This window comes from Pseudorca crassidens, chromosome 13, assembly GCF_039906515.1.
Source record: "Pseudorca crassidens isolate mPseCra1 chromosome 13, mPseCra1.hap1, whole genome shotgun sequence".
NCBI lineage: Eukaryota > Metazoa > Chordata > Mammalia > Artiodactyla > Delphinidae > Pseudorca > Pseudorca crassidens.
The window spans coordinates 86689202-86706561 of NC_090308.1; the positions used below are offsets into that span (position 1 = coordinate 86689202).

At 35.7% G+C, this 17360-nt stretch overlaps 1 protein-coding gene across 2 annotated transcripts in view; it reads left to right on the top strand.

Annotated features, from left to right (window-relative positions):
- EYS (eyes shut homolog) overlaps positions 1-17360 on the top strand; it is a 1666475-nt gene that overhangs the window by 503837 nt on the left and 1145278 nt on the right. For both annotated transcript variants that reach the window (XM_067702876.1, XM_067702877.1), the window contains exons 15-16: positions 6997-7095; positions 7285-7384. In XM_067702876.1, the coding sequence (XP_067558977.1) occupies positions 6997-7095; positions 7285-7384 (199 nt within the window). The remainder of the gene's footprint in view (positions 1-6996; positions 7096-7284; positions 7385-17360) is intronic.

The following is a 17360-nucleotide window of genomic DNA, read 5'->3' on the forward strand; positions in this document are numbered from 1 at the left end:
CGATTGCTCAGCCGGTAAAGTATTTTGGTTCATGTGACTGACACTTGTAGGCAAAACAACAATCTAATCCATTTGGTCCAATATTAGCTACTGTAGTAAAACACCAGAATTACTGTGATCATGTTTTGCAACAGAAAGTAAGGGAAATCCTTCTGCCTTCTGATTAGACCTGAGGTGAGTTAATTTGTTCCCTATGAACAATGAACATTTTCTATTGGAAAATAGGCAGAGAATAATCCTATTTGTTTAAACAGTTTATCTGATTAAAAAATCAGTGTTTTAATAAATATAAAAATAATGAACAGAAAGACATATATAATTTTATAAGATTCCTAGAAACAAATGTGGTTTATTCTCGGTCCCCCTATAGTGTTAGCTTTGGTGATTTAGTGTGCAATAAATTTACACAGCTCACAATTTATTTTATACTACATATGTTTTTTTCTTCTCTAAACTGTGCTCTGTACACAACACATGTGAATCTTGCAACTGCATGTTGGTAGTGTTTTAGAAATCTAAAAATTGTATTCCTTATTAACTGAGTCAACAAACATATATGGATTTCCTACCATGTGTCAAGTCTTGAGATAGGTTATGGAGAAATTAAAAGTGGCAATGACACGCCCTCAAGGCTTTTAAGTTCAAGGAAGAGATACATAATTTAACTAACCATTAGAGTACGAAGTAGTAAGAGCTTTCCCATTTACAACAGAGATATGCACAAGCAAAGAGGATTTGTGGATGTACACCTCAGCTTTCTTGCTGACTGTGACAACTCTGAGTTATGTGGCAAATTATTTCTAAGAGACTCTCCACCAGCCTGGGTCCTTGGTTGTCCACAGCAATAACCTTCTCATTAAACCACTCTCTTCCTTCTGTTATTTCCCCACCCCCTTGCAATAATCCCTGGGACCTCAAATAAGGTACTTGCATGCAAATAATTTATCTCAATTCTTATTGCAGAATAACTCAAGCTAAGACACAGAGCGAACCCCATCCCTTTGGCAATTACGGTTGATTCAGGGGTGAGCATGGACCTGGAATAGTCCCAGACAGAGCCTTTCCCTGGAACTGATGCTGAGAGAAGCTTTTTCTTTCTGCCAATGTTTCAGTTGGTGCAGCCAACACCATGTTCCCTTCACATGGAGATCTATATGTTGGAGGAGAGGAGTGTGTGCGAAAAAACGTGTCCTGGCAGTTCCTATAGTTTTTTCTTTAATTCTGCAAACTACCTGGTATCCTTACTAGTTAAGCTACCTGTAAATCCCACTTCTTACCAAAGTTAGCATTTTTGTTTATACTGTATGTGATCAAGAGTAATGTCTAATGCACAACTGTGAGAGGAAAGAGCTAATTAAGTAGGAGAGGTTGAATTAACTGACTTGAACTTCAGCCTGGTAGAAATGGAGTATAAAAATGACATGAGGGTTACAGAGGTACAGGTGACTTTGGATGAACTGCATGTGAAAGTCCACGTGTATAGCACATAGTAGAGTCTCTGTGTTAGCATATGTGTGTTTATACAGTGAGGAACATAAAATATTGCATTCTTAAAATTATTTTCTAATATTCTCTAAGATTCTTTCTCTTTTTACTTTGAATTATTTCTCATTTTATAGGCAAGAACATCACCCTATCAAATATTTCTTTTTTTAATTTATTTTATTGAAGTATAGTTAATTTATAATGTGCTAATTTCTACTGTACAGCAAAGTGATTCAGTTACGTGTATATGTGTGTGTATATATATATATAAAATATACTATATATATAGTATAATAATATATAATATATATATTGTATATATATATATTCTTCTTCATATTATTTTCCATTACGGTTTATCACACGATATTGACTATCGTTTCCTATGCTATACAGTAGGACCTTGTTGTTTATCCGTTCTTTATATATTAGTTTACATCTGCTAACCCCAAGCTCCCAATTCCTCCCTCCCCCAACTCCCCTAAATATTTCTAATTTAATTTAAAGGGCTTAGTTGCCAAATGTAGCCACTTCATCCATAGGTCTCCAAGGTGAAAGAAGCAACAGTTTCTTTAAATGAACTTTATGAAGGTCTAAAATGTGGAAAGGACTCCTTCGCTACAATACAAGGATTCACTTGTAGTGAAGGGAAGAGTCAGATAATTTATGTGTGTTATTGATTTACAATTGGGATTCTAAGCTTGATGGATTTCTATTACGAGAGGAGGTGAGCAGTTGCATTTAAACATGTCTATTAATCCCGTATATATACTATCTTTATGGTAAAGCCACATTACCTGAAGTGCATAATTCTGAGCACAAAATAAATGTGTCACTTGATGAATGGTTTGTCTAAATTAAAAATCACTCCTTTTGACAATTAAAAACATGTGCTCATGTAGTAGTGCATATCTATTAGGTTTAAACAGCTGTTGAAATTTATATCAGGAAAATTCTTCAAAGAAAATATATATTATTGCCAATTACCTTTAAAATATGTCAAATTTTTATTACATTTAAAAACATTAGCTTTTATACTCATTTTCTAAAAGTTTACTTTAAAATCATGTTAAAAAACTTAGAGTCTTGGGCTTCCCTGGTAGCGCAGTGGTTGAGAGTCTGCCTGCTAATGCATGGGACATGGGTTTGTGCTCCAGTCCGGGAAGATCCCACATGCCGCGGAGTAGCTGGGCCGGTGAGCCATGGCCACTGAGCCTGCACGTCCGGAGCCTGTGCTCCGCAACAGGAGAGGCCACGACAGTGAGAGACCCACGTACCGAAAAAAAAAAAAACAAAAAAAACCTTAGGGTCTATTGAAAATATTACTTTTATCTTTTCATATATCATTGTTTTTAAAATTAAGTCTGCATCTATAATATTGGCTAATTTTTAAAGAAAATATTAATATTTGTATGTCACTTAAAAAATAAAGAAAACAATACTTTTTTTCTGACTTGCCAAGAAAGATCTCTCTTTGTTTCCATAAAGTTTTAACATCTAGGGAAATTAATTTTATTTATTTATTTATTTATTTTTTGTGGTTTGCGGACCTCTCACTGTTGTGGCCCCTGCTACTGCGGAACGCAGGCTCAGCGGCCATGGCCCACGGGCCCAGCCGCTCCGCAGCGTGTGGGATCATCCTGGAACGGGGCACGAACCCGTGCCCCTGCATCAGCAGGCGGACTCCCAATCACTGCGCCACCAGGGAAGCCCTAAAATTGTAATTAAAGAGAAATAAAAATGTCTAATGCTTTTGCAAATAATTCATTTTAATATTTATTTTATTTATTTTTTGGCTGCGTTGGGTCTTAGTTGCAGCACGTGGGACATATGTGGGATCTTTAGTTGTGGCACACTGTCTTCTCTCTAGTTGTGGCATGTGGGTTTTCTCTTCTCTAGTTGCAGCACGCAGGCTCCAGAGCACGTGGGCTGTGTAGTGGAGGCATGTGGGCTCTCTGGCCGAGGTTTAAGAGTTCAGTAGTTGTGGCGCGCATGCTTAGCTGCCCTGAGGCATGTGAGATCTTAGTTCTCCCACCAGGGATCCAAACAGCTTCCCCTGCATTGGAAGGCAGATTCTTTACCATTGGACCACCAGGGAAGTCATTAAAATAATTCATTTTAATACTTTTTTTGTTTGTTTGTCTTAAAATGTATGTTTTTTACACTACATTGTTTGAATACATGGAAAATACACTCTAATTGTCACTATTTACTTCATTTCTAATTACTCCAGCTGATATTACTTCTAATGTGAGAGTTGTCAAATATAGCCCTGAATGATAAAATGCTTACTAAAAGAGTTTTATGAAAACCTAACTATTGTTAGTGTACTTTGTTCTATGCCATCCCCTCCAGAGAATAAAGTATTAAAAGGCTACATTTGTTAGAACTGAGAAAATATTAAGTGATTAAAAATACTATATCTGTAATCTACATTGATTTAGTTCTGGATTTGAGCAGTAGTTTTAGTAACTAATTTAAATGTAAAAATAGGATTTATTAATCAGTCACATGCATTTGCTGCAACAATCACAGGTAAGACAGTATAAGAAAAAGATCAAGAGAACATTTGTTTGAGAATTTCTCATTATTTGTGTGTGAAGAACTCTATTGAAGTGAATAAAATAGTTAGCTGAATAGATCTGGATAGGAATAAATAGGAGAGGAATAGCATAGAATTAATTCATTGTATTTTGAGTTTTAACAGACTTTTAGCTGTCACTGCATATATTCAAAACAAATATCCTTCACATGAATATGTATCAATTTCTAAAACCAAGGACTATGGAAAATTTAGTTTGGAACAAAGTATATATATATCTCTCACTCCTTTAAATCCCCCAAACTTACACTTTCCCTGCAAAGCTTTGGCTTATTTTAAATGTGATCCACATCTACCTTATTTTTTCTCCCAATGTCCACTGCACTTCAGCAATCTCATTTCCTCAGTCCATTGACATATGTTGCTAGGTGGTAACAAAACTCCATCTCAGAAATGTCAAACTAAATGAATGAGGCAAAATCACAGAAACCAAGGTTATCCTTTGAGCTGTCCAAGTTCCCAGGTGCTGAATGTTCTGATCCATCAACTCAGCTGAACTCAGGGAGGCACACTCCAGTCCTCTAGCTGGTCAGTGCCCCTGAGTTCCAGTGCCACTAAAGGACATTTCTAAAAAGCAACTTAAGGTCAAAATGCCCTGTGTCCCAGATAACACTAGTTATGCTAAAAGTAGAAATGGTGGAATGCATCCAACTTTCTAAATCTTTAACTTGAAAAAAAATTAACTACTGTAAAATATTTAAGGAAATAGCTTATTATTTATTTGTAACTGTACTATGACATTTATAATTTAATATAACAGTAAGAGTGATTGACGAATTGTGTTGAAGTGTGTTGCGATAATAACTTGTTCACCTAAAATTAGGAGATCCATATTAACTTGGAAATAACTAATTTATAATAGCAGAATTTTGTTCTGGATGCTGAGGATACAATATCTACTGCATGAATAAAATTACAAGCATGCAACTTCAGAGTTTAACTTGAAAGATTTGATAATTGAGAAAGAAAAAGTAACACAAATTAATACCAGTGCTTTTCCAGAAGACTGCCTGGTCTGCTAGTCACGTAGACATTCTAGGTTTCTTTTGCGGTATGTGGGCCTCTCACTGTTGTGGCCTCTCCCATTGTGGAGCACAGGCTCCGGACGCACAGGCTCCAGACGCGCAGGCTCAGTGGCCATGGCTCATGGGCCCAGCCGCTTCGCGGAATGTGGGATCTTCATGGACCAGGGCACGAACCCGTGTCCCCTGCATGGGCAGGCGGATTCCCAACCACTGCACCACCAGGGAAGCTCTAGGTTTCTTATTAGTGTTTCATGGGGCATCTTTGTTCCATCTTGCTACTTTTAACCTATTGTTGTCTCTATATGTAAAGGGGATTTCTTTTAGATATCATGTAGTCCTGTTATTTTATTTAGTCTGATTATTTCTGCCTTTTAGCTGAAATGTTTTTTAAAAATCATATTTAATGTAATTATTGCTATATATGGTTTTAAATAAATTGTCTTTCTATTTGCTTTTTACTTGTCATATCTGTACTTTGTTCCTTTATACTTGTCTCCTTTTGGATTATGTCATTTAAAATTTTCATATTATCTCCTGCTAAGGAGGCAGCCATATTTCACAAGGCATAGTATCAACTTCCCAAACTCTAACTGGAAGTGGGTTTGGCTTTTGACCTGATGGCAGACACCACAGAGCACGGCAGGGGTTTGTGGCATGGTGTGATGTGAAAAGATAAAGCTGGCCAGTCCCAGCTTATTTCATGGGAATCCGAGTAAGGAAATGTGAAGAGAATTTTCCACTCAGCAGTAAGTGCTGAAGCTGAAAGGTCATGATACAGAGACAAGGGAAACTGTGTTACATTATCTGCATGACAATATTACAATATTGTAATGACAATATAAAAAGAATCTGACACTTTGTACGTGAAGAGATATTTGCAGACAGAATGAGGAAGAAACTCTATGAGAATGTACAGTGGGAGCAAGATGGCAATTCATGGGTAGATAGACTGTCCTCTCTTTCCCATATTTCTCAATTCCAATCCCAGTCTATGTGTATGCCACTAATAAAGTTTTCTTAGGGTAACTCGAATGACCTTCTGCTCCTCAAACTAAAAAATCTGAGTAGATATTGGCATTATAATGTCACTTCAATTATATGGTGCTTAGTTATAGCACTGAAAAAGTAAGAGAAAAGAAAATCCTCAAAAATATTAGCAAGAAAAATATAAAAATAATATTAGCAGCAAAATACATATATATATATATGTTGTTATACTTAGTTATTCTATAACCATGGAAATAATTGTTTAAGTGGTCATCATAAATATTAAAATATTTAATGTATTTTAAATAGTGATATAAATTTGATTTTTTTCTGACACAAATATGTTGAAATAATTACAACTGACTCTTTTATAAGTCTATAATTTTCTTTCCTTTTTTTCTTTGCTTTTTTTAAACATAACTGGCATGGGTTTAAATGGATGACTGATTATTTAGCTATGAATCAAAAGCAGTTAAATTTGCCTCATCTGCTAACTGCTTTGAATAAATCTGATCATTGAAGCTCAATTTTACTTTAAGATTCGTCGTCACATTAATTCATTTGCTTTCCAGGTAGTTTCAGTTCTTTTTGTTCAAACACTTAAAGACCTTAAAACAACAACATTAGCATTAACTCTATTTCCACAGGAGATTCAGTAAAGTAGTCCTCCCTTGATTCTTTCATTTGAACTCTTTAATTAGAAACTAGCATAATTTTATTCAGACACTACTTGAAATAGAGTAGTATAAGCACTCAGAGATGAGGTGTTTTCTCCCTCCCATTTTTTTTTGTAACTTCCATTATGAGCATATTTTCCAGACTCTTTACTACTGATTCCGATTTTCACACTCTAAAGTGAGGATTGCTCATCTCTACCCATCTTCTCTCTCTTTGCAGGATTTAAAGGTGAACACTGTGAAATTAACATGAATGAGTGCTTCCCCCTTCCTTGTCAGAACTGTGGTGACTGTAAAGTCGGGCTCAACAATTTCAGGTAGAGAAAACCAAAAAACATCTATATACATGTTCATGCATCTAGATGTATCCAAATGTATGCATATTTATAATGTCAGTGGACACATTGAACAACACTTCTGCTTATTAACAATTTGCTGTGCTATGGTTATTGGAATTTTCAGCTTTAAAATTTTACAATGGAGTTATTAAATTTCTTGTTTAAAAATAGTGTTTGCAGACCTGGGTTTTCTGGACCTCTATGTGAAACTAATGAGTGTTCCTCTAAACCTTGCCAAAATAATGGAATCTCTGTGGATCTGACAAGTAGGTTAGAGGCTACATTTTTTTTTCTGTATCAGTTATTTTTATATGTAAAATATAACAAATAATAAAGTGAACACACATGTGCCCATTATTCAACTTAAGAAGCTGAACATTGCTGATACTCTTCTGTTTGTCCTCAAGTACTCCTCCACTCTCCCACCCAATTATATTGAATATCCTGAATTTATATTTATTGTCCTTGCCTTTAGCATACATAAATTAGCTATTTGTATGTATGCCTAACAAAACACTCTTTAGTTTGCATATTAATGTAATTGAGATAATATTGTGTATCGTCTTCCAAAACAATCCATTTTGTTGAAGATGACATTTCTGTATTATCTGTTAGTGCATGTGTCTGTTGCTCATTTTTAACTATTGTAGTATATTCCATTTAAATATATGCCAATGACATTTATCATTCTCCTGGTTGTAGATATTTGGGTTATTTGTCTCTTTTTTTCCTAGAAATAATAATACTATTAAGGTTTTCAAATACTTCTCCAAATATACCAATACAAATGTCACTCTAGGTTTCATACGCAGAGAATATTTGGACCTTTGGGTAGCCACTTTCATATTTATTATATCATGTTTTTTTTTCCCAATGCACTTTGAAAATGGAATATTCACACTGTTAAGAGAGTGAGTAAATGTTCCTATTTGCAGTGTCAAAATGTTCCATTTGGGCTTATCTGCTGTTTATAAATTATATCTCCTTTTGGTTTTCCTCTGCATTCCCATATGTGAGAACACATATACATTTCAAGATATTTCATTTTCTTTCTAGAAATGCCTATTTATGGCATCTGTCCATTAATGTACTCTTATTGATTTGTAAGAACCTTTATATATTCTAATTAATACTTCTTTTAGTTGTATGTACTGGGTAGGCCAAAAAATCTGTTTGGGTTTTTCCATAAGATGTTACAGAAAAACCCAAACGAAAGTTTTGGCCAACCCAATACTACTGAAAATATATTCTAATGTTTGTGGCTCGACATTTCACCTCCTTTATGAAAATTGTGAGTACTAAAACTTATTTTTAATGTAATTGAATTACTCATTTACTTTGTGTATGGCTTGATTTGTTAAATCTTGTTTAAAAATGTTTTACCCTAGGATTAAAAGATGTTTCTTATATTTCCTTTTAAAATATTTAAGTTTCTGCCCTTTATATATTTTTTAACATGTTTTTTGGAGTATAACTGCTTTACAATGGTGTGTTAGTTTCTTCTGTATAACAAAGTGAATCAGCTATACGTATACATGTATCCCCATATCCCCTCCCTGTTGCGTCACCCTCCCACCCCCCCCATCCCACCCCTCTAGGTGGTCACAAAGCACCGAGCTGATCTCTCTGTGCTATGCAGCTGCTTCCCACTATCTATTTCACATTTGGTAGTGTATGTTTGTCCATGTCACTCTCTCACTTCATCCCAGCTTACCCTTACCCTTCCCTGTGTCAAGTATGTTAGCATACAGTATTTGTTTTCCTCTTTCTGACTTACTTCACTCTGTATGACAGTCTCTAGTTCCATCCAACTCACTACAAATACCTCAATTTTGGTTATTTTTATGGCTGAGTAATATTCCATTGTATATATGTGCCACATCTTCTTTATCCATTCATCCGTCAATGGACACTTAGATTGTTTCCATGACTTGTCCTGGCTATTGTAAATATTGCTGCAAGGAATATTTTGGTATATGTCTCTTTTTGAATTATGGTTTTCTCAGGGTATATGCCCAGTACTGAGATTGCTGGGTTGTATGGTAGTTCTATTTTTTATTTTTAAGGAACCTCCATACTGTTCTCCATAGTGGTTGTATCAATTTACATTCCCACCAACAGTGCAAGAGGGTTCTCTTTTCTCCACATCCTCTCCAACATTTATTGTTTGTAGATTTTTTGATGATGGCCATTCTGACTGGTGTGCGGTGATACCTCATTGTAGTGTTGATTTGCATTTCTCTAATGATTAGTGACATTGAGCATTCGTTCATGTGTTTGTTGGCTATCTGTATATCTTCTTTGGAGAAACGTCTATTTAGGTCTTCTGCTCATTTTTGGATTGTGTTGTTTGTGTTTTTGATATTGAGCTGAATAAGCTGCTTGTAAATTTTGGTGATTAATCCTTTGTCAGTTGCTTCATTTGCAAATATTTTCTCCCATTCTGTGGGTTATCTTTTCATCTTGTTTATGGTTTCCTTTGCTGTGCAAAAGCTTTTAAGTTTCATTAGGTCCATTTGTTTATTTTTGTTTTCATTTCCATTTCTCTAGAAGGTGGGTCAAAAAGGATCTTGCTGTGATTTATATCATAGAATGTTTTGCCTATGTTTTCCTCTAAGAGTTTTACAGTGTCTGTCTTTATATTTATGTCTTTAATCCATTTGGAGTTTATTTTTGTGTATGGTGGTAGAGAGTGTTCTAATTGCATTCTTTTACATGTAGCTGTTCGATTTTACCAGCACCACTACTGATGAGGCTGTCTTTTCTCCATTGTATATTCTTGCCTCCTTTATCAAAGATAAGGTGACTATATGTGTGTGGGTTTATCTCTGGGCTTTCTATCCTGTTCCATTGATCTATATTTCTGATTTTGTGCCAGTACCATACTGTCTTGATTACTGTAACTTTGCAGAAGATTTTGAAGTCAGGGAGCCTGCTTCCTCCAGCTCTGTGACAAAATTTAACACTCGTTTATGATAAAAACCCTCCAGAAAGTAGGCATAGAGGGAATTTACCTCAACATAATAAAGGCCATATATAACAAACCCACAGCCAACATCATTCTCAATGGTGAAATACTGAAACTATTTCCACTAAAATCAGGAACAAGAAAAGGTTGCCCACTCTCACCACAATTAGTCAACATAGTTTTGGAAGTTTTAACCACAGCAATCAGAGAAAAGAAGAAATAAAAGCAATCCAAATCGGAAAAGAAGAAGTAAAACTGTCACTGTTTGCAGATCATATGATACTATACATAAAGAATCCTAAAGATGCTACCAGAAAACTACTAGAGCTAATCAATGAATCTGGTAAAGTAGCAGGATACAAAGTTAATGCACAGAAACCTCTTGCATTGCTATATACTAATGATGAAAAATCTGAAAGAGAAATTAAGGAAACACTCCCATTTACCATTGTAACAAATAGAATAAAATACCTAGGAATAAACCTACCTAAGGAGACAAAAGACCTGCCCTTTATATTTAAATCTTCATCTATCTAAATATTGTGTGTGTGTGAGCTGTGTGGTGTAAGGGAAGCACATAAGTTCATTTTCTCCATGTGACTAACCAGTTGTGCCTGCTACTCGTGTTGAATGAGTACATTTTTACTCACTGATCTGCCTGATCGGCAATGCTTTCTTGTTGCAGATCAAGTTCCCATACATGACTATGTGTATTTCTCTGTCTCTATTCTGTTTCCTTAGTTCAATTAGTTGTCCACGTTTCAGTACCATAAATATTTGCTACTTCCATTTGAAAACCTCAATACTGATAGTGCAATACATCTCATATTTTTAATCTGCTTCAAGAAGATTTAGTTACTTTTGACAGTTTCTTCTGTTCCGCATGAATCCTTACATTCCAACAAGCAAACAAAGACCAGGTAGAAGTTTAATTAGAATTTAATCAAATTTGTAAGTCAATTTGAGAAGAATTGATATTTATTTATTTATTTGAGCCTTTCAAAATATCTTTCCAAAAAATAAAATGAACAAATTCAACTAGACATTCATTGATTAAGATAAAAAAGAGACTAATTTGCCAGGTCACAGTTGCTCTCCAGGTACCAAGGGCTATGTCTGTGTGTTTTAATAGAGTTTCAACATCTAGAATTGCTGTAAAATTTGTATCACAATCTGCTAAAGTTTCTGATAATCTTCTATTATTTCTATGGCCCTCTGGCCTTGCACTGTCCAATCTGGTGAAGTAGATAGGGCCATGCTTGAATCCAACCCTGCAACTCTCAAGACTTTCAAGGGAACACTAATTACTACAAGCCCCATAGGGATACAGAATTGCTTTCAGTTTAAAATCTTGATAAGTCTGAAGGAACATTACAAGATCTTCCAATTGGGCTTTCCTCCGTAATAGCTCTATTCCAATATGAAAATTCCATTATTAAATATATTAACTACACTATACATTCTGGGACTGTGGTGAAAAGCAAAACAAAATAAAACAAAACAAGACAGATTTATTACCCATCTAGCAGATCTGAATAATCTTTTACTCCTATTGGTGAAGCAGTGGTATTTCAAAAATAAGTATAAGTTCAGAGGGAGCTGAACTCAATGACTCCTAAAAGTGTGAACATTTTAATTTCATCATTGAATAGTCATACGAATAAAAGTTCTCAGCTCCCTCTGAAGAAGGCTTTAGGATGATATAGGGAACATCTGTGACTATATCACAAGATCCTAATGCAAAAGGGCGTCCTTCAGTTGAGGGACTGCATCTGTGACATAGCTTAGGTTTGAAATTATGTAAGCACCTAGGAGTCCCAACAAAGACAACTGGAATTACATTTCTGCCCTGCAAATCCATATATTTCATTCTATATATACATAAAGTAGCATCATAGCATTCTGTCCTCATGTTTCATTTCTAGAAAGTCATCACCAACTAGCCATTGCCCAGAGTATCTGTGAATCTATCTGTTGATCATCATTCTGTTTTGCTGATTTATATGGTTATTTGCTTATTGTTGTATCTGGTAGTCAAGCCTATCTAACAGGCTTCATCCCATTATTCTTGGATCCCATTATTCTCATTCATATCAGGGACCCTAGCTTCCCTGCAGCAAGCCACATTATCACCTCCAGTCTTTAAAGGGCTATCACCACAAAGCTCACTGAAACAGTAGTGACACTTACCCACCCTATTTCAGTCTTGTGAGTGGAGAAATGCCCTTCTATATCCTGTGGGGATAGAAAGTAAGAGGTACCTGGGCAGTTTACACATAATTGATCCATTCAGACATTTCCATTAACAATGAGCCTATGAACTCTGGCACTTCTACCTCACTAACCTAAACTGGAATTAAGCTCTGTTTTTGATCAGACAGCCTATCTGACACCACACCCAATATTAGCATCTTAAATCTTTTCTCTCCATCCATATCAATAAATTCAGCTCATTTAAGTCATATTTATTCTCCCTTGGTCTGATCACCTTAGATCCAATCCCACACATTCTCCCCAATTTTGTGACAATACAGATTTCTGGGGTTTTATGCAATTCTTTCAAGGCATAAGGCTATCTGTTTCTAGCTAAATGTTTCCATCTCTCATCAGCAAAGGTGGAATCTAACTCTTTTTATGATCTGAAACCAATGAGAAATGCTTGGAAGAGGCAGGGGAAAACTGGCAACAGTTTATAAGTCAACTCTTTCAGAAGTATTTAACGGAAGGCTTGTATGCTGAGAAGTGCATATTCCCTAAGTCACAGGGGAGCCTGTCCCTGTTGCCTCTCCCAGTGGGGAGGTTAAAGTGAATTCAGAAATTTATAGTTCTGAGCCATGTCTATCCTCTCTCTACAGAGGTATGAACTCCTTCAAAGTTACTATACAGGTTGTTTGCTGCTGTTGTTTAGCCAAAAACTGAAAACTCAGTGGTTAAAAATAACAATCATTTATTATTTTCATATCTGTGGTCTTCTAAAACTTAGCTAATATACAATGGGTTCACCCAGGTTTCTGTGTAACACAGCTGATGGGGGAGGTGTGTTTGCAAGTCTGTTATGTCAGTTGAAAAGCTCCACTCCAAGTGTCTCTCATCCTCTTTGGACTAGCATGTTCTTCTCATGGAGTGGCAGAGATTCAAGAGAACAAGCAGAAACATGCAAAGTCTCTTAAGCCCTGGGCTCAGAAATAGCATCCTTCTTCTTTACCTATAGATCACTGTCCAAAGAAAGACTCATGGCCAAGCCTGAATGTGTGGGGCAAATAAGCTCTCTTCCTATGGTAAAGCTCTGACCAGGAAAAGTGGTAAAGAACTAAGATAAAAAATGCTATCAACTAAACAGAAGCAAGGATTAGTACTTGGAAAATACGTCTACTATTTGCAGACTGAAGCACGAGGTATCAGCTGCCTGGCATTTCCAATTTGCCCCGCATGAGGCCTGAGAGATAGCTCTGAGGCAGAGACCAGGATAAAACGTATAGTAGAACCAAAATAACCTTACAAGTCTAAATGAAGGTTTTTCATATGAATTCATTACATGGCTCTGGAAGATCACTTTCCCAATTCCAGAATAAGATCTCAAAGAGAAACGGAAGGAAGCCACTCAAAATGCCTTCTGCTTGAAAGAGAACCACGTGGTGGGTTCATGAACACAAGAATGATGAGTTCATTTACAGGGTTGATATTGACCCTTCAATCTATCTGATGACAGCAAAGTGTTTCCAAAACCGAGAAAATCCTAAAAATCTTGATGGAAAATAACCAACTACTACTGGTGAGCAAGGTAACAGTCCAACATACAGATCACTAAAGAGCTTTTGTGCATATTAATCCTCAAGCTCAACGCATGATTAGGAAAAACTGCTGCCAATACAATATTCTGACTGAGCTGTGATTGAAATACAGCCTCTTCAGACATGAAATAGATATTGGAGCTTTCTGAATATAGCTTTTGGTCACCAGATTAGTGGTGCACTGCCCAGTGCCAGCATCTTTTTCCAGAGATCCCCCCCAGAGGTCAGAAAGTTAGGGAAGGAAATAAAGGTGCCCCAGCCTAAGGCCTGGCTCTATTCAGAGACATCCTTTGAGGATGATAGTGTAACAAATAGGAGATATTTGAAACCCCAAGACAATTTCCCTCTGCTTAAAAATGAAATGGCAGCCACTTTGGGAGACAGTTTAGCAGTTTCTTACAAAATTTACAGTATGATCCAACAATCACACTACTTGGTATTTGTTGAATCTTATATTCCACTCAAAAAACTACTAACAGATGTTTATATAGTGGTTTTATTTGTAATTGTCAAAACTTGGAAGCAGCCAAAATGTCCATCAGTAAATGAATGTATAAATAAACTGTGGTACATCCTGACAATGGGGTATTAGTACTAAAAAGAAAGGAGCTGTCAAGCTATGAAAACTCACAGAGGAATCTTAAATGTGTATTACTAAATAAGAGAAGCCAATCTAAAATAGTTTACATTTATTATTATTCCAACTACATAACATTCTGGAAAAGGCAAAACTATGGAGACCATAAAAAGATAGTGGTTGTCAGATTTCAGGGGAGATGGAGGGGTGAGTAGATGAAGCTCAGAAGATATTTAGGTTAGTGAAATTCTTCTGTACACTATGGTGGTGCACAAGGCACTATAGTTTTGTCAAAATCCATAAAATATACAGTACCAAGACTGAACCTTAATGTGAACTATGGACTTGAGTGATAATATTGGGTTCATTATTTATAATAAATGTCCCACTCTGCTAGGAGGGGGCAGTGTTGACAGCGGGTGAAGTTTTGCATGTATGTAGTTACGGGCTATGTGGGAACTCTACTTTCTGCTTAATTTTGCTGTGAACTTTAAACTAATCTACAAAATAAATTCTATTTTAAAAAATGCCATCAACACAGCACCCTTTTATCTTTTCAGTGTGTAACTGGGCAGGGCCTAACAAGCTTGCTTTGGCCTGAGTTTGAGGCAACAAGCTTTCTGTAATACCTGAGTAGGAGCCATAGAAAACTGAGCACTAAGCATTGGTTGAAATCTGTGAGAGGATATGAAAAAACATGGGCAAAGAGCACACACAAGCATTTCAAAGGGTAAAGAAATAAACAAGCAGTCAACAAATAATTAGGAAAACTGAAACAAAGTGAGATGTTTTGTCTTTCCAAGGTGAATCTAATCCACTGCTCATGGGAAGATAAAGAGCTATGTTGGGAAAAGTATCATAAAGTTATGGATAGGTATATGCCTTAGAGAAATCTTAAATACAGGTACAAGGAGATATGTACAAGGTTACACATTTGTGATATGTTTATGGTGATGAAAATTTAGAGACATTCTAAGTAAACAAAAATGTAATATAACAATAAAAGAAAACTATATAATTATTTAGTATGAATTAACTACCTAAGAATATATATTACTTAAATATTTATTGAAAATATGATTGAATGGAAGAAAAACTTATCAGAATAATACATGCAACATATTGTTTAGTAAAAAAAAATGTAAGAACCTGCCAAGCTGTCTTCCAAAGTGACTATTCCAGTTTTCATTTCTACCAACAGTGAATGAGACCTTCTGTTTCTTCACATTCTCACAAGCATTTGGTGTTGTCAGTGCTCTGGATTTTGGCCACTCTAATAGGTGTGTAGTGGCATCTCACTGTTGTTTTGATTTGCATTTCCCTGATGACATATGTGGAGCGTCTTTTCATTGCTTCTTTGACCTCATTATGTCTTCTTTGTTGAGGTTGGTTAAGGTCATTGGCCTATTTTTAAATTGGGTTATTTGTCTTCTTATTGTTGAGTTTTAAGAGTTCTTTGTATATTTTGGATGGCAGTCCTTTACTAGACATGTCTTTTGCAAATACACTCTTCCAGGTTGTGGCTTGTCAGGTAATCCTCTTGACATTGTCTTTCACAGAGCAGATTTTATAAAACTTTAATGAAGACAAGCTTATCAGTTCTTTCTCTCATAGATCATGCCCCTGGTGTCATATCTACAAAATAACCAAACCCAAGATCATCTAAATTTTCTTCTTTCGTTACCCAAGGTCATCTAGGTTTTCTCTTTCATTACCTTTGAGGTGTTTTATAATTTTTCATTTTGGAATAAGTATGTGATCCATTTTGAGTTAATTTTTATGAAGAGTATAATGCCTCTGTCTAGATTGGGTTTTGTTTGTTTGTTTGTTTTTTGTATGTGGACGTCCAGTTTATCCAGCACCATTTATTGAAGAGACCATCTTTTCTCCATTGTATTTCCTTCCTACCCTTTGTCAAAGATGAGTTGACAGTATCTATTGGACTCTACTTCTAAGCTCTCTACTCTGTTCCCTTGGTCTATTTATCTGTTATTTAATAATACCATGTGGTCTTGATTACCAGAGCTTTATAGTAATTCTCCAAGTTGGATAGTGTCAGTCCTCCTACTTTTTTTTTTCTACAATATTGTGTGGGCTATACTGGGTCTTTTGTATTTCCATACAAATTTTGGGTTCAGTTTGTCAAAATCCACAAAATAACTTGCTGGGATTTTGATTGGGATTTCATTAAAACCAGAAATAAATTTGTCTAGAAGTGACAATGAATTTTGTAAAATAGCAGGATACAAAATTAATGCACAAAAATCTCTTGCATTCCTATACACTAATGTTGAAAAATCTGAATGTGAAATCAAGAAAACACTCCCAATTACCATTGCAACAAAAATAATAAAATATCTAGGAATAAACCTACCTAAGGAGACAAAAAACCTGTATGCAGAAAATTATAAGACACTGATGAAAGAAATTAAAGATGATACAGATGGAGAGATATATCATGTTCTTGGATTGGAAGAATCAACACTGTGAAAATGGCTCTACTACCCAAAGCAACCAACAGATTCAAGGCAATCCCTATCAAACTATCACTGGCATTTTTCACAGAAGTAAAACAAAAAATTTCACAATTTGTATTGAAACACAAAAGACCCCGAATACCCAAAGCAATCTTGAGAAAGAAAAATGGAGCTGGAGGAATCAGGCTCCCTAAATTCAGGCTATACTACAAAGCTACAGTAATCAAGACAGTATGGTACTGGCACAAAAACAGAAATATAGATCAATGGAACAGGATAGAAAGCCCAGAGATAAACCCATGCACATGTGGTCAACTTATCTTTGATAAAGGAGGCAAGAATATACAGTGGAGAAGACAGCCTCTTCAATAAATGGTTCTGGGAAAACTGGACAGTTACATGTAAAAGAATGAAATTAGAACACCTACACAAC